The sequence below is a fragment of the Chiloscyllium punctatum genome, chromosome 18 (genome assembly GCF_047496795.1).
Source record: "Chiloscyllium punctatum isolate Juve2018m chromosome 18, sChiPun1.3, whole genome shotgun sequence".
Classification (NCBI taxonomy): domain Eukaryota; kingdom Metazoa; phylum Chordata; class Chondrichthyes; order Orectolobiformes; family Hemiscylliidae; genus Chiloscyllium; species Chiloscyllium punctatum.
The window spans coordinates 68121634-68145084 of record NC_092756.1 but is presented as its reverse complement, the minus strand read 5'-3'; the positions used below and the strand labels follow the sequence as shown (position 1 = coordinate 68145084).

General features: G+C 49.6%; 1 protein-coding gene across 1 annotated transcript in view; it reads left to right on the top strand.

Annotated features, from left to right (window-relative positions):
- Positions 1-23451, top strand: part of dmc1 (DNA meiotic recombinase 1) — a 190276-nt gene that overhangs the window by 157548 nt on the left and 9277 nt on the right. Inside the window, exon 13 of the mRNA XM_072588265.1 lies at positions 8077-8193. Coding sequence (XP_072444366.1) covers positions 8077-8193 — 117 coding nt within the window. The remainder of the gene's footprint in view (positions 1-8076; positions 8194-23451) is intronic.

Sequence of the window (23451 nt, the reverse complement as noted above, 5' to 3'; positions counted from 1 at the left end):
AACCACACAGTCGTGAGTGTATTGGGAGTATAGTCAGGGTCTGAGTACGCAGCCTTGTATGGCATGGGTGTCGAGGATAATCATGGAGGTTTATATTGTCACCTATCCTTACTGATTGTGGTTGTGGATCAGAAAAGCAAGAATCCAATTGCAGAGTCCTAGGTATCACGGTTTGGAGAATCTCTCCTCATATATCAGCCCTGCCATCCCGGAATCAGTCAAGTGAACCTTCACTTAACTCCGTTTGTGGCAAGCATATTCTCTCTAAGATAGGGAGACCAAAACTGCATGCAACACTCAGTGTGGTATTACCAAGGCCCTATGTAACTACAAGTAAGATGTCCCAATTTTTAAACTAAATCCATTTATGATGAAGGCCAACATACCATTTTCCAAACACAAATCACACAATGCACAGTTCCTATATATCATGATTTGAATAATACTCTGCTTTTCTGTTTATTCCATTCAAAATGTAAAACTTAAAATTTACTATGTTGTACTGCATCTTCCATGTGTTTACCCACACACTCAATTAGGTGTCACGACACAGGGTAAACCCTTCTGCTAATTTAAACGAGACAAACAGAAAAGTTACTTCTTTAGAGATCACAATTTCCCTTCTCACGTGGCTGAAGATTCCCTCCAACGCATCTCATCCACATCCTGCACCTCCACCCTCAAACTCCACCCCTCCAACCATAACAAGGACAGAACCCCCCTGGTCCTCACTATCCACCCTACCAACGTTCGCATTAACCGCATCATCCGCCGACATTTCCTCCAAACGGACCCCACCACCAGGGAGATATTTCACTCCCCACCCCTTTCCGCTTTCCGCTTTCTACAAAGACCGTTCCCTCCGTGATTACCTGGTCAGGTCCATGCCCCCAACAACACACCCTCCCATCCTGGCACCTTCCCCTGCCATCGCAGGAACTGCAAAACCTGCGCCCACACCTTCCCCCTCACCACCATCCAAGGCCCCGAAGGAGCCTCCACATCCATCAAAGTTTTACCTGCACTTCCACCAATATCATTTATTGTACCCGTTGCTCCCGATGCAGTCTCCTCTACATTGGGGAGACTGGACGCCTCCTCGCAGAGCGCTTTAGGCAACATCTCTGGGACACCCGGACCAATCAACCCCACAGCCCTGTGGCCCAACATTTCAACTCTGCCAAGGACATGCAGGTCCTGAGCCTCCTCCACCGCAGCTGCATCACTACCCGATGCCTGGAGAAAGAATGCCTCATCTTCCACCTCAGAACACTTCAACCCCAGGGCGTCAATGTGGACTTCACCAGTTTCCTCATTTCCCCTCCCCCCCCCCACCTTATCTCAGTTCCAACCTTCCAGCTTAGCACTGTCCTCATGACCTGTCCTACCTGCCAATCTCCCTTCCAACCTATCCACTCCACCCTCCCCTCTGAACTATCACTTCCATCCCCACCCCCACTCACCTATTGTACTCTTTGCTACCTTCTCACCAGCACACCGCCCCCCCCAACCTCCCATTTATTTCTCTGCCCTGGAGGCTTCCTGCTTCCATTCCTGATGAAGAGCTTTTGCCCAAAACGTTGATTTTCCTGCTCCTCGGATGCTGCCTGACCTGCTGTGCTTGTCCAGTACCACTCTGATCCAAAATACAGAAAAGTTCACCTCGCCTCATAATCTGGATAAGTATGAGTGACAAAGAACATTTGAAAACAACTTTCTACACTGTAAACCTTCTTTGTCTGATCAATGTGTCTACGTCCCACTCATGACAATGTACTTATCTGATAAAAACCCCCAGTTAAGATTTGCAAAAAAATCAAATTTCAAAACCAGTCAGCTGTGTCGAATCTGGCCAAATTAGAATTTGTTGTGTACCATAGCAACAGCTCAGCTATTTGTTTCACAGCCAAATGTTACATTTTTAAATTTTTCAGCGCACTATGTGCTTGTGAAGTCCTTGGCAGCTTTCACTCTCTCTTAAAGGTACAATACACATACAGCTTCATAATATAGAAAATAAAAAGTGACTGATTAGATAAAGGTGTTGTCTATGTGAACTCAATCCTCATTCACTGAGGGTCTGCAGATTAATTTTAATCTTATTTGCATTTGTACTTCAAATATGTTGCTGTAAGTTTTTTTTAGATTTACTTGTTTACTAATGATGATGGATGTGTGTACAGAAAAGTGATGGAGAAATAGACCTGAAAGTCATCTGATATTCAGAAACTGACTCCGAATCTGCATGTAGCTAATGAACAGGGTGGGTTTCACTTGAACTTCCCTTACTCAGTGAATAGTCCTTAACATTTTGCATGGATAACAGCTCTATACTCCTAATACTCCAACAATTAGAGTAATTGTGGGGTGTTTTATTACTCAAAGTACAATTATGTATATTGAAATCCTAACTGTTAATAGCAGCAGGTGTATTATCTATAGTTCTACAGGCACAAAGTGCAGCATATTTTCTATCTTTCCAAAATTACATTTGCTTGGAAGTCTTACACAAGCTAATCTTACAAATCTTGCATAGCAAAACCCCAACAGTTTGCAACAACTAAACGAATAGAGTGCAAGTGCCAAAGCCCAACACAATGCAGCAGATAAATCCCATGGCAGCAAGGTGGATCAGCGGTTAGTACTGCTGCCTCACAGCGCCAGGGACCCAGCTTTTATTTCAGCCTTGGGTGACTGTCTGTCTCTGTGGAGTTTGCACTTTCTCCCTGTGCCTCCATGGGCTTCTGCTGGGCGCTTTGGTTTCCTTCCACAGACCAAAGATATGCAGGGTACCTAGATTGTCCATGCTAAATTTTCCATAGTGTCGAGGGATGGCAAGGTTAGGTGGATTCGTCATGGTAAATGCAGGGTTAGAGGGTTAGGATAGGGGACTGGATTAGGGTGTGAGGGGACTGGGTTTGGGTGGGATACTCCCGATAGGCAGAACAGCCTGTTTCTGCACATTAGGGATTTTATGATTCTAGCTGAAAATGTGTTGCTGGAAAAGCGCAGCAGGTCAGGCAGCATCCAAGGAGCAGGAGAATTGACGTTTCGGGCATGAGCCCTTCTGGAGGAAGAGAGCTTATTCAAGGAAGGCATCCTTGCAAGAGGATTCGCAGTAGGTTAAAATCTTCGAGGAGAAAGTGAGGACTGCAGATGCTGGAGATCAGAGCTGGAGGAAGAGAGCTTCTTCAAGGAAGGCATCCTTGCAAGAGGATTCGCAGTAGGTTAAAATCTTTGAGGAGAAAGTGAGGACTGCAGATGCTGGAGATCAGAGCTGGAGGAAGAGAGCTTCTTCAAGGAAGGCATCCTTGCAAGAGGATTCGCAGTAGGTTAAAATCTTCGAGGAGAAAGTGAGGACTGCAGATGCTGGAGATCAGAGCTGGAGGAAGAGAGCTTCTTCAAGGAAGGCATCCTTGCAAGAGGATTCGCAGTAGGTTAAAATCTTCAAGGAGAAAGTGAGGACTGCAGATGGAGGAAGAGAGCTTCTTTAAGGAAAGCATCCTTGCATCCGAGCATCTGCAGTCCTCACTTTCTCCTCGAAAATTTTAACCTACTGTGAATCCTCTTGCAAGGATGCCTTCCTTGAAGAAGCTCTCTTCCTCCAGAAGGGCTGATGCCCGAAACGTCGATTCTCCTGCTCCTTGGATGCTGCCTGACCTGCTGTGCTTTTCCAGCAACACATTTTCAGCTCTGATCTCCAGCATCTGCAGTCCTCACTTTCTCCCCATTCTATGATTCTAGACAGGAACTCATGCTTGCAGATGCAGATTTCACAAATTGCCTTACTGTGTCCATCAGGACTATTTTTTAAGAACTCAATTTTGTGGATTATTTGGAAGGGAATCTTGCTTTTTGAGTTAATAGAGTCTTAGGGTTAAAGAGTCCTACAGCACAGAGACAGGCCCTTTGGTCCACACTGGTCCATGCCAACCAAAATGTCCATCAACACTAACCCCATTTCCCTGCACTTGGCCCATGTCCTTCTAAACATTTCCCATCCAGGTACTTGTCCAAGTGCCTTCCAAATGTTGTTATTGTATTCGCCTCAACCACTTCCGCTGGCAGCTCATTCCATATGTCTACTAGCTTCTGTGTAAAAAAGTTGCCCCTCAGGGCAACTTTTCCTTTTAACCTTAAACTGATGCCCTCTAGTCTTCAATTTCCCAATCCTGGGAAAAAGACTGAGTGCATTCACCCTATCTATGCCTCTCATGAAATTATACACTTATGTAAGATCCCCCCTGCAGTCTTCTATGCTGTAAAGAAAAAGTCATAGCTCTCCCTATAACTTGAGTCCTGGTAACATCCTTGTAAATTTCTTCTGCACTCTTTCCAATTTAATAACATCCTTCCTCGAGCAAGGTGACCAAAACTGAACATAATACTCCAAGTGTGGCCTCACCAATGTCCTGTACAACTGCAACATAACTTCCCAACTTCTATTCTCAATGCCCTGACTGATGAAGGCCAGTGTTCTAAAAAATTTTTTGACGGCCCTGTCTACCTGTGAATCGTGTGCACCTGAACTCCACGGTCCCTCTGTTCTACTACACTCCTTAAGACCCTGCCATTCACCCATGAAACTCCTACCTTGATTTGACTTTACAAAATGCAATACCTCATACTTATCTATAATAAACTCCATTTGCCATTTCTTAGCCTACTTCCCCAGCTGATCAAGGTCCTGCTGCAATTTCTGATAACCTTCCTCACTGCCCCAATACCACCTATTTTAGTGTCATCTGCAAACTTACCACTCTTGCCTTGTACATTCTCATCCAAATCATAGATATAGATAACACAGATAATAGGCTCAGCTCCGACCCCTGAGGCACTCCACTAGTCACAGGCCTCCAGTCTGACAAGCATCTTTCCATTATTACATGGAACATAGAACAATACAGCACAGAACAGGCCCTTTGGCCCACGATGTTGTGCCGAACATTTGTCCTAGCTTAAGCACCTATCCATGTACCTATCCAATTGCTGCTTAAAGGTCACCAATGATTCTGACTCTGCCACTCCCACAGGCAGCGCATTCCATGCCCTCACCACTCTCTGGGTAAAGAACCTACCCCTGACATCCCCCCTATACCTTCCATCCTTCACCTTAAATTTATGTCCCCCTTGTAACACTCTGTTATACCCGGGAAAAAAGTCTCTGACTGTCCACTCTATCTATTCCCCGATCATCTTATAAACCTCTATCAAGTCACCCCTCATCCTTCGCCGTTCCAATGAGAAAAGGCCTAGCACTCTCAACTTATCCTCGTATGACCTATTCTCCATTCCAGGCAACATCCTGGTAAATCTCCTCTGCACCTTCTCCAAATTCTCCACATCTTTCCTAAAATGAGGCGACCAGAACTGCACACAGTACTCCGAATGTGGCTTTACCAAGATCCTGTACAGCTGCAACATCACCTCACGACTTTTGAATTCAATCCCTCTGCTAATGAACGCTAATACACCATAGGCCTTCTTACAAGGTCTATCCACCTGAGTGGCAACTTTCAAAGAGCTATGAACATAGACCCCAAGATCCCTCTGCTCTTCCACCTTACCAAGAACCCTACCGTTAACCCTGTATTCCGCATTCTTATTTGTCCTTCCAAAATGGACAACCTCACACTTGACAGGGTTGAACTCCATCTGCCACTCCTCAGCCCAGTTCTGAATCAAATCTAAGTCCCTTTGCAGCCGACAACAGCCCCCCTCAATATCTACAATTCCACCAATCTTTGTATCGTCTGCAAATTTACTGACCCACCCTTCGACTCCCTCTGCCAAGTCATTAATAAAAATTACAAACAGCCACTCCCACAGGCAGAGGACCCAGAACTGATCCCTGCAGAACTCCACTTGTAACTGGGCTCGAGGCTGAATATTTACCATCCACCACCACTCTCTGACTTCGACCGGTTAGCCAGTTTTATATCCAACTGGCCAAATTTCCCACTATCCCATGCCTCCTGACTTTCCGCATAAGCCTACCATGGGGAACCTTAACAAATGCCTTACTAAAATCCATGTACACTACATCCACTGCTCTACCCTCATCCACATGCTTGGTCACCTCCTCAAAGAATTCAATAAGACTTGTAAGGCAAGACCTACCCCTCACAAGTCCGTGCTGGCTGTCCCTAACCAAGCAGTGTCTTTCCAGATACTCATAAATCCTATCCCTCAGTACCCTTTCCATTACTTTGCCTACCACCGAAGTAAGACTAACTGGCCTGTAATTCCCGGGGTTATCCCTATTCCCTTTTTTGAACAGGGGCACAACATTCGCCACTCTCCAGTCCCCTGGTACCACCCCCTTGACAGTGAAGACGAAAAGATCATTGCCAATGGCTCTGCAATTTCCTCTCTTGCTTCCCACATAATCCTAGGATATATCCTGTCAGGCCCGGGGGACTTGTCTATCCTCATGTTTTTCAAAATGCCCAACACATCTTCCTTCCTAACAAGTATCTCCTCTATTTTACCAGTCCGTTTCATACTCTCCTCTTCAACAATACGGTCCCTCTCGTTTGTAAATACTGAAGAAAAGTACTCATTCAAGACCTCTCCTATCTCTTCCGACTCAATACATAGTCTCCCACTACTGTCCTTGATCGGACCTACCCTTGTTCTCGTCATTCTCATGTTTCTCACATACGCATAAAAGGCCTTGGGGTTATCCTTGATCCTACCCACCAAAGATTTTTCATGCCCTCTCTTAACTCTCCTAATCCCTTTCTTCAGCTCCCTCCTGGCTATCCAGTATCCCTCCAACGCTCTGTCTGAACCTTGTTTCCTCAACCTTATGTAAGCCTCCTTCTTCCTCTTTACAAGACATTCAAACTCCCTCGTCAACCAAGGTTCCCTCACACGACCATCTCTTTCCTGCCTAACAGGTACATACATATCAAGGATACGTCGTATCTGTTCCTTGAAAAAGTTCCACATTTCAACGACATCCTTCCCTGACAGCCTATGCTCCCAACTTATGCTCCTCAGATCCTGTCTTGCAGCATCATATTTACCCTTCCCCCAGTTGTAAAACCTACCCTGTTGCACGCACCTATCGCTCTCCATAACCAAGGTGAAAGTCACAGAATTGTGGTCACCTCTAACACTAATGTAGATATATCTTTTTTGCCTTTGCAAACAAATTTAGTTTGATCTCATTTAGGAAAGCTATTTTGTTATAGTCTTGTAGATTTGGTTTAAATTCACCACATATAAAACTAAAGTTGTTAACGTTTACAAGTACTAACAATGGTACAAGCTATTTGTATTTTCTTAAATATATAACAAGCCATTTACAATTCGTAATTTAACATTAATGTTTAGCATGGTGAAACAGTAATTGAAATTAATGAGAGATACATTCTGTAAGAATGCAGTTACATATCATCAGAGAAATTCACGTCCAACATTGAACTCTAGAATCTCTACAGCGTGGAAGCAAGCCATTCGGCCCATTGAATCCACACCAGCTCACTGAAGATCAGCCCACCAAGCCCCACTTCCTACACTACCCCTGTAACCCTGCATTTCTCATGGCTAATCCACCTAGCCTGCACAACCCTGGACACTATGAGCAATTTAACATGGCTAATACGCCTAACCTGCACATCCTTCCCAACATCACTTATGGGATTAATAGATCCCTAGACCTTTTGCTTGTACAGGTCAGAGAGTTGTACTTCGAAACAGTTGGTTTCTATGAATACAATCAAAACATTAATTTCTTAATTAAATATTGGTTAAAAATTAAATTGCAGCTTCTGCCTCTTGCTGATATGCACTGACTGCACAGAAACCAGTCAGTGCATATCAGCTGGACTCAGACAGGCACATCTGAGATTGCTAAACTAGAAATAGCTTTAAATGTAATCTTGGGCACTTTTGATGTTTTGTTGAACCACTGTTACTTAAATCTGACCGCTCAAGAGGAGCTGAAGTGAAGAGCATGTTTGTGTTCACAACTTCCACTAGTTTATATTTTTGTTATGGTTTCACAGTTAGTTAGCAGTGTTTCATCTTTTCTTATAATTGATTTTTGTTCCTTGATGTCTTACCAAGTTTCCAGGCAGATCCAAAAAAACCAATTGGTGGTCATATTCTGGCTCACGCATCTACTACAAGAATCAGTCTACGAAAAGGGCGAGGTGAACTACGTATTGCAAAAATTTATGATAGGTAATGTGAATTTGCAGCAACAACATTAAGTGCCTATGTAAAATCCACTCCAGGATTCACATTAGATGTACGTTTGACAAGCTTGGAGATTAAATGATTTGTTTTTAATGAGACACACTCTAAAATTCAGTTATATTTAATCTTTTAATATTTAAGTAGCAAATAATGCTAAATCCATAAAAATGTATGGGGTATTCCACCACTTTAAATGATCTATTTTAATGCTGTTGTATTCACTGTTAATCATTTAGGTCACTGAGTAACGTATTAGTGAGCCCATAAAAAATGTTAGGAACAGCCTGTGGATCTAATGAGGTCTTTCTGGATTTTGTAGATTAACTCTGCCTATAGATTCACAACGTGCCATGGCAACATAGTGCCATGGTAGCCACAGTACGATTTTAGGAAAATGCTGCTTTAATTTGCATTTTCTTGCTATATCTTTAAGATATTGCAGACAATAGGGAGCGGTGAATTGATTTTTGTTTGCTTTACCCTTCTTTTGACTGTATGCAACAGTGATTTTCATTTCTCGTATTTCTTTTCCCTTTTGAAATAATCCTTGCTGTCTTCCCTCCAAATCTGAAGAAGTGCGGATGCCAGAAATCAGAAAAAAGAAGAGAAATTGCTGGAAAATCTCAGCAGTCTGGCAGTATCTGGGGAGAGAAATCAGAGTTAACGTTTTGAGTTCAGTTCTGAAGAAGGGTCACTGGACCCAAAAAGTTCCTCTCCATAGATGAAGGGCTTTTGCCCGAAACGTCGATTTTCCTGCTCCTCGGATGCTGCCTGAACTGCTGTGCTTTTCCAGCACCACTCTAAACTAGAATCTGGTTTCCAGCATTGGCAGTCCTTGTTTTTACACAGATGCTGCCAGACCTGCTGAGATCTTCCAGCAATTTCTCTTCTTGTTTCTGTCTTTCCTCAAACTCTATCATTGAAGTTCAATTTTTAAATGGCTCACAATAAACTCTCTTTCGGGTTAAAAAAATGTTTTATCCATACACCCACACCCAGATGATGATTGTCACAACACAACACACAGACACACATGTAAGCCATCAAGAAAGAGAAAGGAGGAAGAGGAAAATAGAGTTTACAAGTGACAGTAGTTTAAAAGTTAGATATATTGACATCAATTTGTGTGACTGAGTCCTGAAAATCAGTGTACAATGGAAGTTTTGTTCCATATTTGTGTGGATGCAGTTGGCTGAATTTTCAGAATTCCTTTTGAACTTAATGGAAGCTCAGCAAGATGATGTTGATCCGTTGGTTCTGAAGAGGTTGAGACTTGAGGCAGGCTTAGCATTAACTGTGATGTTAGAGTAGGTGTTGGATTCCTAGCAGATGGATTTTTATTTATGGTAAGTAGATCCTTACCAGATTGTTATGCCTCAGGTTAAGACTATTGGTCACTCGTATAAGATAAATGGTGAGCAGTTAGTGCTATTTCAGGCAAGATGAGTTTCAATAACATCTTTGTTCAGAATGAGTTGGGGATACATCTTGTCTGCTGGGCAGTTTCTTTCTTGTATTGCATGGTCCACACAATGCAAGGGTGACATATTTCAGAATGATGACGCCTGGGTTCTATCCTGGTAAGTGCTGATATGAATTATTTCAGAAGTTTTGGTTGATTTGCATCATCTGATTGGTTGAGGTACAGCAAAGTTCATTTTGAAAGTTCAACAAAATTGTATGGTGTAATGATTGTAACAAGGTCAGCTAGGTGGACCTGTTAATCTGGTCCAAACAGGGAGCACTTGCTGACAGATAAAAATGACTGTAAGACCACATTTTCCGATATTATGTGCTGAGCTTTCCTTGAGGCACCAGATACTTAAACCTTTCAAGAGTTGGCAGATTTAGTTCAGACACATCATGACCCCTAGACTCCTCTAATTCAAAGTTGCTATCGTTTTTACTTAGCAATTTGAGAACCAGGGGAATCTGTATTGGGATTTTTCACAAGCTTAAGATGACTGGCAGAGGCATATTGATATAACTCCACAGAAGTCAGTATCTCATCACTAAGTCACCCTTTATTTACACATGAAAAGATCTTGACATTGATCCAGATTCCTCAGAGCCAGCTCCCAGAGAATCTCTGACACATCTATTTATATATCAGCCGGGGTCCCTGTTTTAACCAGATTAACAGCTCCAGTATGGGAACTCATATTCTATGAGGTCCACCTGGATGACCTGGTTACAAACACAACATCCCACCCCCAGGTAAGTCTGAGAACATTGGCCAGTTTCTTTTTGTATCTCCTCCTGGGGCGTTTTGGCACTGGGTCAGATTTCTTCAACTCTGCCTCTGACCCAGATGGTATGTAATGCACAGAATCTCAGAAACAATTCATTCACTTCTTCAGGCAGTAAAGGTGTCAAGGCAGCGACATCTGTTATGTCTATCTCAGATTCAGAGGTATCTTCAATGCTTGATGGAGAGGGAGAATGCACGGGTTCAGTCAGAAAGGCTATCAAGGAGCTGGGCGCATTTTGCTCCCACACCATCTGCGAGTTTACAGCTTTCACATGGTCCACGTGATTGTTCAGGATGGTCACACCTACCAGAACTTTATATGTCACTGGATCTGACCTCGCATCAACCGTGTCTGCTATCAATGCAGGACTATTCCCATTGTTTCTACACTAAACTTTGTCCCCTGAAGTAAACTATCTCTCTCACTTAGTGGAGCCTTGTGTCCGGCATTGGTGTTCCTGATGCTGTTTCAACCTCCCTACAGGTGCAGGAAGATCAGATTTAACCTGGTGCAGAGTCTTTTCCTGATTAGTAATTCTGTTGGAGCTATCCCACTAGTTGCATGAAGGATGATCCTATAATCAAATAGGAACTGGGACAGTTTGGTATCTAGTGAAGCTGTAGGCTGTTTCTTTAAGCCTGCCTTCAAAGTTGTGCACTGCTCTTTCTGCCAGACCATTGGATGCTGGATGGGATGGAGCTGTCCTTATATGTTGAATAACATTCGACTTCAGGAAATACTCAAATTCTCTGCTGGTAAATGATGTCCTGCTACTCATGACCAACAATTCGAGGAGTCCGTGTATCGCAAAAGATGTGCACAATTTTTCTATCAAGTCCCCATGTTTGATGAATGAACTCTATGCATGTTCAGTTATTTTCAGTTAGCATCCACAATGAGTAAGAACATGGAACCTATGAAAGGAACTGCATTGTTGATGTGTAACCAAGTTCAGGGTTTACCCGACCATTCCCATCAATGCTGGGGAGATGCTGGTGGTAACGTTTGTACTTATTGGCACTCTAGGCACTATCCCACCAATGCAGCTATATTACGTACAATCCTAGCCACCAGACATAACCTAGAGTCATAGAAATGTGCAGCACGGAAACAGACCCTTCAATCCAACATGTTCATGCCGACCAGATATCCTAAATTAACCTAGTCCCATTTGCCAGCATTTGGCTCATATCCCTCTAAACCTTTAGTATTCAAGTACCTACCCAGATGCCTTCTAAATGTTGTAAATGCACCAGCCTCCACCACTCCTGCCAGTTCATTCCATACACACAACACTCTGCGTGAAAACGTTGCCTCTTAGGTTCCTTTTAAATCTTTCCTGTCTCACCTTAAACCTATGCCCTCTAGGTTTGGACTCCCCTACCCTGGGGAAAAGTCCTTGCTTATTCATCCTATCCATGCCCCTCATGATTTTATAAACTTCTATAAGGTCACCCCTCAGCCTCTGACACTTCAGGGAAAATAGCTCCAGCCTATTAGCCTGTCCCTATAGTTCAAACCCTCCCACTTTGGTAACATTCTTGTAATTTTTCTTCTGAACACTTTCAAGTTTCACAACATCTTTTCTATAGCAGGGAGACCAGAACTGAACGCACTATTCCAAAAATGGCCTAACCAATGCCCTGCACAGCTGCAACATGACCTCCCAACTTCTGTACTCAGTACTCTGACCAATAAAAGCAAGTGTACCAAATGTCTACTTCAGGACCCTGTCTACCTGCGACTCCACTTTCAAGGAACAATGAACCTGCATTCCGAGGTCTCTTTGTTCGGCAACATTCCACAGGACCTTACCATTAAATGTGTAAGTCCTGCCCTGATTTCCCTTTCCAAAATGCAGCACCTCACATTTATCTAAATTAAACTCCATCTGCCACTCGTCAGCCTATTGGCCCATCTGATCAAGATCCTGTTGTACTCTGAGGTAACCTTCTTCGCTGTCCACTAAATTCATCTGCAGATTTACTAACCATACTTTCTACATTCACACAAACCCCCACCACTACCTTCTGCTCTCCTACCTTTGAGCTGGTTTTGTAATGAAATGGTTAGTTCTCCATGTATTCCATGTGATCTAACCTAGTCAACCTGCCTACCATGCAGAACCTTATTGAATATCTTACTGAAGTCCATATAGACAAAATACACCACTCTGCCTTCAGCAATCCTCTTTGTCACTTGACAAGAACTCATCAGCATGGGTATTCCAAGATGGTGGATAGGAGAAAATTGTTGCTGTATGTGCTGCTCCTTTTTTGAGGTTCTTTAGGTGTTGGAGCTGATTTCCTAGTTTTCTTGAAGCACTGATTACTGTTGCAGTGTTTTGGAACTTTGGGAAAAAAAGATCAAAACAACAGTACTTTTAAATGGGAGGAAGGAGGAAGATTAGGGACCACATGGCAGGTGAAAAAAAATGCAACAGTGAACCTGACTGACCAGGCAGTGAACTTTCACAGCTGACTGCCTGTGCTGTGTAGTCACAAGCATCTCTGAACATTGGAGCTCTGTCTCAGGAAGATAATCAAATTTCTTGCCAATATTTTCATTTTGGAAACTCTTGGATGACCCTGGCGAAGTTCAGTCAGAATCTTATGGTGTCCTTTGCTCGGGACAATCACTCTTGCATTACATAACAATATGCTGTTAGCGCGGATGAAATGATCTCAGTCCGAGCCCAGAGTGCGGTTCGACAATCGGTAATTTATCAAAGTGTTTAAAGCCGGCGGAGACCAACCGAGGTCCGAATCTCGATCGCTCTCCTGTTCCACGTGCGATGTTACAAGTTATATACTTCATGAGTCAGGATGTAGGAGATTGGGTATGAATGAGTGTGAATGGTGGCAATCATGGCTGGAGTATGTGTGAATGTCAAACAATGAGTGTGAATGGTGGTAATCATGGCTGGAATATGTGTGAATGTCAAGCTTCCTGCCGTCCTTGGAGAGTCGGCAGCATACACAAAAGGTGTGCTGTTTATCTGTACGTAAATGGGTCCGGGTGCTATCTGCTTGTCTCTCCATGAGGGCTGGAGGCTAGCACCCCCCTTTGTTACTTCCAAAGTGTCTGTTGGATTCATCCTGTTCGGTTGGTGTTTGCCTTTTGTGTAGGACTGTTTTGCATGATCAGGTTATGGGTGTGTGTCAGTTGGAACCTTGACAAGATTATAAGGTGGGTTTCGATCTGTGAGTCATGACCATTGTCTGGAGTCCTGACTAGTGTCTGGTCCGGTGTGTATTCGGATCTGTCTTTGGGCCCCCTTCTCCTGATCATGGTCGGGCTGGCAGCTGCTGTTTTAGAATGAATACTGTTTGCTTTAAAATGGATACTGCTGGCTCTCCCGATGTGGACCTTGCTCTACGGTAAACACGGGGCGGTTTATCACCCCCCTTCACATTCCGCCGGCCGTCATGCTGCAGTCATGGGGCCTTTGGATAGTCCCGGGAGATGGTTACATTAGTTCGAGCCCCGTGAGCTCGTGGTGTCTGATTGCTCGCCAGGAGTCCATGGCATGGAGCATGGCCTTTCTGGCCCTTCGTTTCTTATGTTGGCGGCATGAGTGACATGCCACCAGGAGCCAGGCCAGAGCTAGCAGTAACTGTACCCCTACGATGGCATGGGAGATGATTCTGACCCAGGGGTGTATGTTGACATTCAGGCCCCAGTTCCAAACCCTCTGGGCCCAGCCCTGGGTCTGCAGAGCCGTCTCTGCATCCTCCTCTAGGTCTTTGAAATGGGCTTGTAATTAATGGTATAGCTTTACTGAGTGTCCCACCCGTGTCCTAAGTTCTTGCAAGACCTCGGCCAAATGTGGGATGGGGGCTTGTTCGGGCTCCTGGTACTCCCTAAGGGTGTTCCTGAATTCGTCGGCGGCCTGTATAGACTCGGGCTCCCGACGTCGGACCTCCGAGATATGGGCTTGTCCAATCGTCACTGGGCCCCTAGGGGTAAAGCAGAACTCGTGCTGGGGAATGGGGCATTGCAGTCCGTTGAACCAGAAGGACGTTTCAAGGGTAGAGACACAATATTGTCCCCTGCCACCATACCCCGCCCTAGTGAAGTGGGGGCCCGTGGGTTCGATCTCAAGGGTGCAGCCCTGTGTACGGTTGAACCCGCATTCCGCTGTTTCACTCCGCTGTAAGGGGTGGGGGAAGATTGTGATTGCCCTTCGCTGTTTGCAGCCTGCAAGCGGCACCGCATACACTGCGCCATCTCGGGAGATGGCTGTGTCGTGTGCCATAATATATTTGAGAGAGGTGTTTTCCCGTATTACTCCAATGTTTTCGATGTGGAACAGGGGAAATGGCCCAGACCCCGGGGTAACCACTGGGATCAGGAGGACCATCCCGACTCCTGTTGCCTCACTGACCTCACAGTCGAGAATCACCGGGTACACCCGGGTCATTCCCTTCAGGGTCTGGCTATCAAGTGTCCCGGAGCGTCCTGCGAGTGAGGCCAGTTTGGTGCTATCGATCCAGTCGGGCACCTCCCCCCTTTGTATCTGATCCAGGTTGTGTCGGATCTGGACTACCATCCATAGGCCATACGCATGGCACAGCTGCCCCTCCTGAATGTGAGCCGTATTCTCCCTTTCCCGATCAATAAGGCGGTTGAAGGTGTGGGCATGTGTCTCCAGGACTGCAATGCCGTCGAGCTGAAGGTGTGCTCCCTCTTCCCCCAGAAATGCCTGTTCTGCCTGGTGTGTGAGGGATCTCGCTAACAGGTCTCTCATCACCCCTTTTAGCTGTTCGATTTTCTCGTTAAGGCCCTGGATATCTAGGGAATTTACCACGGATGTTCCTGTGTTGAGTCCTGTGAGGGCGTCACTGATAATGTCCCGTCTGTGTCGTTGTGTGTTGTGTATGTCGGTTCGATAGAGGGTTGCCCCCATGGCATCTATAGCCCTCTCTATCACCTCTGTCCCTATCATGGTGTATAGGCTGCGTACCTGTGCTGTGCAATATTCCGGTACCCGGATGCCCGATATATTGACCAGCACGGGCACAGCCTCGTGTCGGATGTTATCATAAAGGACTTCCCCCTCCTCCCATAACACCAGTCCCCCCGCAGGCCCCGGCCTCAGAGAGGGGCATGGTAGTATCTCAGGAGTCGTGGTTGTTGGTGGTGTGGTTGGGGGTGGGGCCGAGAAACACAAATACAGAGAAATCACGGCGGCATTGGTCGGTTCATAGTAACCGCAAACGGACAGGTCCCGCATCGCGAACGCGTCGAAAGCTGGGGCCGAAGTGAGGTCATCTGGCATATCGCACATCATTCCGAATATGCACCCCCCCAGGTCCATAGCCTCTGCACGTCGTAGGCAGGTTGGTCATGGGTCGCATTCCGACGTGCAGAGTAGGCAGATTGTCTGTATGTCCGGGAGGACCTCCAGCCAGGCGTTAAAAAATGTGTCGACCTCGTCAGGCTTATCCCTCGCAGGGATGCAGATGGCACTGGATGAGTTGAAGGCAACGCCATGGCGGTAGAAGTTGTCTGAAGCTCCGGAGGAATAGGGTACAAGTCCTATGGCGAAGAGGAGGAGGTGGAGGACGGTGCCCCGGTGGGACATGATCTGTGAAAGAAAAGAGAAAGGGAGAGAGAGAGAGAGACACCCTCGTCAGGATGTATGATCAGTAAACGTACATGTGTTCTGCGGCCCCCCCCTCCCCTGGACCACTGTTGCTGTCAGGGGAGAAAATGTTAAAATCTCATCAGGCGTGTCGGGGGAGTGTGGGTGAGCAGGGGGAATAAGTTGGTGGTGGCTGCCAGTCAGGTGGCTGGGCCGATGTTCCGGCCACTCCACACATTGGCTTCATGTGGTTAGGGACGGGGACCACAGACTAAGTCTTTGCCGTCCGTCCAGTCGGGCCCTGGGGGCAAGGTTTAAGTTGGGACCAATGTTTCCACCTGCCCTTCCCCTTCATATCGATCCAGGCGCAGGTGTCGCTGGTGAGGATGATCTCGTGCGGCCCCAGCCACCGAGGGGCGAAGCCGGGCCGTTCTGGGACGGCCCGGACCAGGACTTTGTCCCCAACGCTCGGGAGGGGTTGGGGAGGCGGTTGTTGCTGCTGTTTCGTTTGGTCCCTGATATCCTGTTGATCGCGGGCGGTCTGTCTGAGGGCCCGCAACTGCGAGTCTAGCTGTCTGATGTACTGGGCCATCCTATCCCTAAGTGGGGCCATGTCCTCACCCCCTTTGATGACGGTCTCGGGTAGTCGCATGGCCCTGCCCGTGATGAGTTCGAAGGGAGTGAGGCCAGTGGCATGGCCTGGGGTGGCTCTGAGGCGCATCAGAATGCAGGGCAGGACGTCCATCCAGCCCTGACCGGTCTCGGCGATCGCTTTTGCGATTGCCACTTTGAGGGTCCGATTCATGCGTTCAACAATGCCCGAATTCTGGGGGTGGAAGGGGACATGGAAGCGCTGCCTGATACCCAGGAGGTGGCAGGCCAGTTTCATCGCGCGTCCCGTGAAATGTGTTCCCTGGTCTGAGTCAATCTGGAGGGGGACCCCCCCCCCCCCATCGCGGAAAGATGTCGAATGCCAGGATTCTGGCCACAGTGGCTGATGTGCAGTCCCGTGTCGGGAAAGCCTCTACCCAGCGCGTGAAGTGGTTGACTATGACCAGGCAGTACTTCTTGTCGCGGCTGGCGGGCAAGGGTCCTGTGAAGTCGACCTGGAGGTTCTCCCAGGGCCCCTTGGGCCGTGGTTGGTGGGCCATAGGAATGCGCAAGGGCCTCCCTGGGTTATGTTGGGCGCAGACAATGCACCGGCGGCAGTGCTTGGCCACGTTGCGGCCAAGTCCGGGCCACCAACAGTCGGTTTGCAGCCTCGTGAGGGTCCCCTCCCGGCCTGCGTGGTCGGGCTCGTGATGTCGTTGTATCAGGGTTGTTCTGATTGCTGCAGGGGCTACTACCTTGCCGTCGCGGCGCCATACCCCATTGGGGTCGGGGATCGCGCCCCTTGCCCTCCAGTCCTCCCTTTCCTCGGGCTGAGCACCATTCTGGACGTCCAGGACGTTGACTTCCTGGACTTCATTCACAGGCGCAGCGCGTACAGGGGGTAGAGGGGCACCTGTGGCGGCCTTGGCGGCCTGGCCGGCCCAATGGTTCCCTAACTGTTCGGCGGTGGTGGCCTGCTGATGCACCTTGATTTTTACAACGGCCACGAGCAGGGGAAGGCGCGCTGTCGCCACTAAGTCACGGACTGTGTTCTCGTGTTTTATCTGGCCGCCGCCGGCCATGACAAAACCCCGGCGGCTCCATGCTGTCATGTAGTCTTGGACTACCCCAAAAGCGTACTGGCTGTCGGTGAAAATATTCACCCGCTTGCCCGCTCCCATGCGGAGCGCTGCCGTGAGGGTGACCAGCTCCGCGACTTGGGCTGAGGTATCGCCGTCTAATGTCCTGTTCTCGGGTGGCCCCCGTGTCGTCGACCACTGCCCAACCCGTCCGGTAGGACCCCTCAACCAACTGGCGTGAGCCGTCAACGTATAGGACCAGGTCGGGGTCCGAGATAGGACTATCAGCCACGTAGTCCTCCTCAGCCGAATCCATGACGGCCTGGCAGTGGTGGGTTTCCCCTACAATTATAATCCCGTCCGCGGGGTTCATTCCCGTGTCCCTAACTATTCTAATGGATTGGTCCCGGGGGAGGAGGACTGCCTCCCAGGTTGCCCTACGGACGTCAGAGACGGTTCGGAGGCGTCCAGTATTCAGGAGCTCCACTATAGTGTGTCCAGTGTGCAGGATGATCTGACCGGACATGGTGACCGGCTCGCACACTCGGACCGCCCACGCGGCGCAGTCCAGTGCGGCCACGCAGCGGTGCATCCCCCTCACGACCGGGGACTCCTTAGTAGAGTAGTACCCTACGGGCATCATGCGGTCCCTGGAGAGTTGGGCGACCACAGCGCTATAGAACCCCCCTTCCAGGCTATAGAAGACGTGAAAGGCTTAGAGAGGTCTGGAAGGCGCAGGGCCGGGGCACTGAGGAGGTGGGTTTTTAGCTTGGAGTAGGCATTGTCTTGCTCGGGACCCCATTCCACCCTCTCTGCCCTGGGCCTACCCCCCTTCACCAGGCGCTGGATGGGCTCAGCGATGGTGGCGAAATGCGCTATGAAGGCGCGGCAGTAGTTGAAAAGGCCCATAACGCGGCGGATACCCCTGACCGTGTCCGGCCGTGGCATGTCGGTAATGGCCGACTTACGATCGGGAGGCAGGGTCCTGCTACCCTGGCTAATGTCGTGGTCCAGGTATCGATCTGTGGTCAGGCCGATCTGGGCCTTTATGGGGCCGATTCTAAAACCTGCCCGGGAGAGGGTGCGCAGGACGGTGGTCAGGGCTCCCAGGTGGGAGCGCGCATCCGTGGACGCGATCAGGAGGTCATCCACGTACTGCAAGAGGGTGCTAGAGCAAGGGGATAGGTCGCATTCCTCGAGGGTCCGACTCATGACCCTGTGGAAAATGTTGGGGCTGTTGTGAAAGCCTTGTGGCAGCCGGGTCCATGTGTATTGCCTGTCTCGCAGCGTGAAGGCAAACTTGTCCTGAGAGTCTCGGTGCAGCGGGATGGACCAGAAGCCGTTTGCCACATCCAGGACCGTAAAGATCTGGTGGGAAGGCTCTAGGCCGTTAAAGATGGTGGATGGGCTGGCAACAATGGGGTGCTCTTTGGGTGTGACCCGGTTGAGTGCCGTATAATCGATGGTGAGCCGATAGCTCCCATTCGGCTTACGGACTGGCCATATGGGGGAGTTGGTAGTGGACACCGCGGGTCGCAAGACACCGCGGCCGGTGAGTTCGGCCACAATGATCTCTACGACGCACAGCGCCTCGGGTTTGATCGGGTACTGTCGGTGCGGGGGGTGTACAGGTCCGAGTATCCGCTCGGGAGGGGAACGGGCAAGGCCGCAGTCCTGCTTGCTTGTGGCCCAGACCTTCGGGACCAACTGACAGACTGTTCCGAAGGCACCGTCTCCGGTCCAGTCCCGGGTGATAGGGACGCAGTGCAGTGACCGATCTGGTGGGGACCCATCTACCCTCAAGGGCACTCTTATGGGATTTGCGGGACGTCCATAGGAGGCGCCGGTGGAACACGTCCACCACCGCTCCCAGTTCGCCCAGCAGGTCAATGCCCAGGATTGTCCCTTCCGAGTTCGGGCAAACCCAGAAGTGGACGGGGAGTAGAATGTCATCGATCTCCAGGAGGGTGGCCTCACTACGGCGGGCCACCACCGAGCTTCCCCCCACCCCGTGATGGAAATGGAGTGATGGGTGGAAGGGAGGTCGAGGTCGGTGAGGGAGACTGACGCCCCCGGATCTATCAAAATGTTGCATCGGCGGCCCCCAAGCAATGCAGAAACCCAGATACGGGGGTCGGCTCCCTCGGCGGGGGCCAACGCTACTCAGTCCTTACGCCGGGCGAGTAGCTGTAAGAGCTCAAGCAGCTGCCCGCAACTGAGCTGATCCCAGTCGGGGGAGGAAGGCTTCGGGCTAGGGCTGCGGGGTTCGTGGGGATTTGCGGCTGTGGGTCGCCGTTGGTTCCCTGCTTGGGGGTTCCTTGTTTACTGGGGTGTGAGGGGCGCCGACGGTGGGCATGCCGCGGTGGGGAACGGCCCCGGTGCTGACCTGGGTCGGGGTCTCCGGGGCGTCGGAAGGAGAGTGGGCAGTTAGACTTGTAGTGACCTGTCTGTCTGCAGCGGTAGCAAACGAGCGGCCTGGGTGTCGACAGTGCCGCAACGGTGGCCGGGGCTTGGTTATCGAGGGACATGGCCCAATTCCCGAGCTCCGTGAAAGAGACGTAGGGTACCAGGCCTGTCCGGAGGACAGCCTGGTGTCTGGGGCCTAACCCGTCCTTATATAGTTGGATAAATGCGGGGTTCTGCTGGTCAGCATCGGGGATCCCGCTATGCGCCTGAAAGGCCTCGGACTTACGGGCCCCATATTCCTGAGCACCCTCGCCAGGTTTCTGGGTGACGGCCACAATGGCGTTCCAGTCGACCGGCGTGTGGCCGAGAGCCTCGCTGACATCGGCCTTAAAGTCCGCAAGGGCGGCCTCCTGTTTGCGACGGCTGTCGCTGAGGTCGGCGCACCAGGACCCATTCTGGTGCGCAGGTCGGAGCCTGCACCACAGGTTCTCCGGGAGTTTGGCCCGGACCAGACCGGCCACGTCCCTATTGTGGAAGTTGTGGCAGATCTGCATCTCCCTAAGCCGCTGCCAAAATTCAGCATTGTTGTGGCGGGGCTTGAGGGTGGGGAGCCTGTCCAGGAGTTTCATGGTATCACCCGGGGTTAAGGAGACATATGTCATTTTAAGGCGGGGGTTGTGGGTTTGGGACGCTGGTTTCCCCTTCTCCCCACCCCCAGGGGTATATTCAACTTTAACCGGGGCAGCGCGAGCTAGACTCGCATGTGATTCCCGGGGACCTGTGTTGTCCACGAGCCCCTCCCAGTCCCAGGTGGGGGACGGGGGGGTGCTTGGAGGCTCAGATAATGTCGGTAGGATCGTACGGTTGGCAAGCGCCTGGGCTTCGATGTGTTCTGAGGCCTGTTTCTGCTTATCTTGCACGTAAAGTTGTACCTTGCTAGCGAGCCTAACATGTGCCTGAAGCACAAGGACGCAGGCTTTCTCGTATCTATCCCTTTTCTGACGGACCCACCACTCCCGCTGGGCATCCAGCGGGTCGGCGGGCCGCCAGCCCGATCAGAGCATAGCCTTGATGACCTTTTTATTCTCATCGGCTATGAAACGAGTAAGGGAGCCTTCTGGCCCCCATTCTAAATCGCCTGCCGTGCAGCCAGCCATGTTGGGGGTGGGGTGGGGGGGGGGCGGGGGTGGGGGTGTGCAGCGGGCTTAGTGGAAAGAAGACTTAGAAATGACAACACTACCAGTGTGGGAGCGCAAGAGATTTAACTGGCGCTAACTTATTCACCTCCCAGTCGGGGAGCCCACTCCCTGAAATCGGACCCTAGCCCCCGGGTCGACGAAGGCAGGTGTGGGTTAGGTACAAACGGGGCGCGTGTCTATACCCGATCGCGCGACCCCAGGTTACTGTGAGTCTCACTCTCACTGCCTAACGCCCAACGACCGTGCGTGCCCGCAAACACCGGGCGTGAACCAGGGGCACGTGTGCAAGGGGGAGAACGGCGTGAGCGCAGACCACTAGAAAAACAAAAAAAAATGAAATAAAAAGGGCGCAGTGCGGGCCTGTACCAGGGCGCGCAACCTTAAAAAAAACCCCGTGAGTCTTTCTCTCACCGCCTGAGGTTCAGCGGCCGTGTGTACCCGCCAGCACCGGGCGTGAACCAGGGGCCCGTGTGCAGGGGGGGGGGCGTGAACTCAGACCTCTCCGCGCGAATCCCACAGAGGCCACCACCCGGGACTGCGGAGGCAATGGGCGAAAGCTTGGCCCAGAGGCTCCGCTCGTCGGGCTGGTTTGGAGGACTTCCCGTCTTGTCGCGCGCGTAGGCCTTCCAGACCCTACCGCGGACTCAAGGAATGGCGCCAATACAAAAACCGGGCTCAACGTACAATGGGATCCCCTAAACTCCCACTGCAGAGGTTATCCAGGAAGGCTTTGTTTCTCGGTGTTTTACACAGGGGGGTCAATCTGTCAAGGTCTCGTGCCTAAAATCGTCGGTCCAGGGAAATTCAGTCCATCAGTTCCTGGAAGCCGTCAACAATAAATGACAGAAAACGAAAATCAAAACGGTCTCATGCACACCTCTACCAGTGCTTCGCGATCCCAATCGCCCACCCGCGGAGGATCACTCACACACGCGCACACACACACTCTTACAGAGTACTCTATCGTTAGGGCAAGTTAGGGCAGCACGGTGGCACAGTGGTTAGCACTGCTGCCTCACAGCGCCGGAGACCCAGGTTCAATTCCCACCTTGGGCGACTGACTGTGTGGAGTTTGCACGTTCTCCCCGTGTCTGCGTGGGTTTCCTCCGGGTGCTCCGGTTTCCTCCCACAGTCACAAAGATGTGCGGGTCAGGTGAATTGGCCATGCTAAATTGCCCGTAGTGTTAGGTAAGGGGTAAATGTAGGGGTATGGGTGGGTTGCGCTTCGGCGGGTCGGTGTGGACTTGTTGGGCCGAAGGGCCTGTTTCCACACTGTAACGTAATCTAATCTAAAAAAAATCTAAGTTACCTGACTGCCGGACCCACTCTGTTCACAGGTTCAGATAATGGCCGGCAGCGTGTCTCTTGCGGGGCTCTGGGGAACTTTTACGAGAGAGGTAAAAGAGTAAAGATACTCACCCAGAGCCTTCGCAGAGATCCAGCAGCCGTCGTCATCCCGGACGAGCCCCCAATTGTTAGCGCGGATGAAATGATCTCAGTCCGAGCCCAGAGTGCGGTTCGATAATCGGTAATTTATTAAAGTGTTTAAAGCCGGCGGAGCCCAACCGAGGTCCGAATCTCGATCGCTCTCCCGTTCCACGTGCGATGTTACAAGTTATATACTTCATGAGTCAGGATGTAGGAGATTGGTATGAATGAGTGTGAATGGTGGCAATCATGGCTGGAGTATGTGTGAATGTCAAACAATGAGTGTGAATGGTGGCAATCATGGCTGGGGTATGTGTGAATGTCAAGCTTCCTGCCGTCCTTGGAGAGTCGGCAGCATACACAAAAGGTGTGCTGTTTATCTTTACGTAAATGGGTCCGGGTGCTATCTGCTTGTCCCTCCGTGAGGGCTGGAGGCTAGCACCCCCCTTTGTTACTTCCAAAGTGTCTGTTGGATTCATCCTGTTCGGTTGGTGTTTGCCTTTTGTGTAGGACTGTTTGCATGATCAGGTTATGGGTGTGTGTCAGTTGGAGCCTTGACGAGATTATAAAGTGGGTTTCGATCTGTGAGTCATGACCATTGTCTGGAGTCCTGACTAGTGTCTGGTCCGGTGTGTATTCGGATCTGTCTTTGGGCCCCTTTCTCCTGATCATGTGGTCAGGCTGGCAGCTGCTGTTTTAGA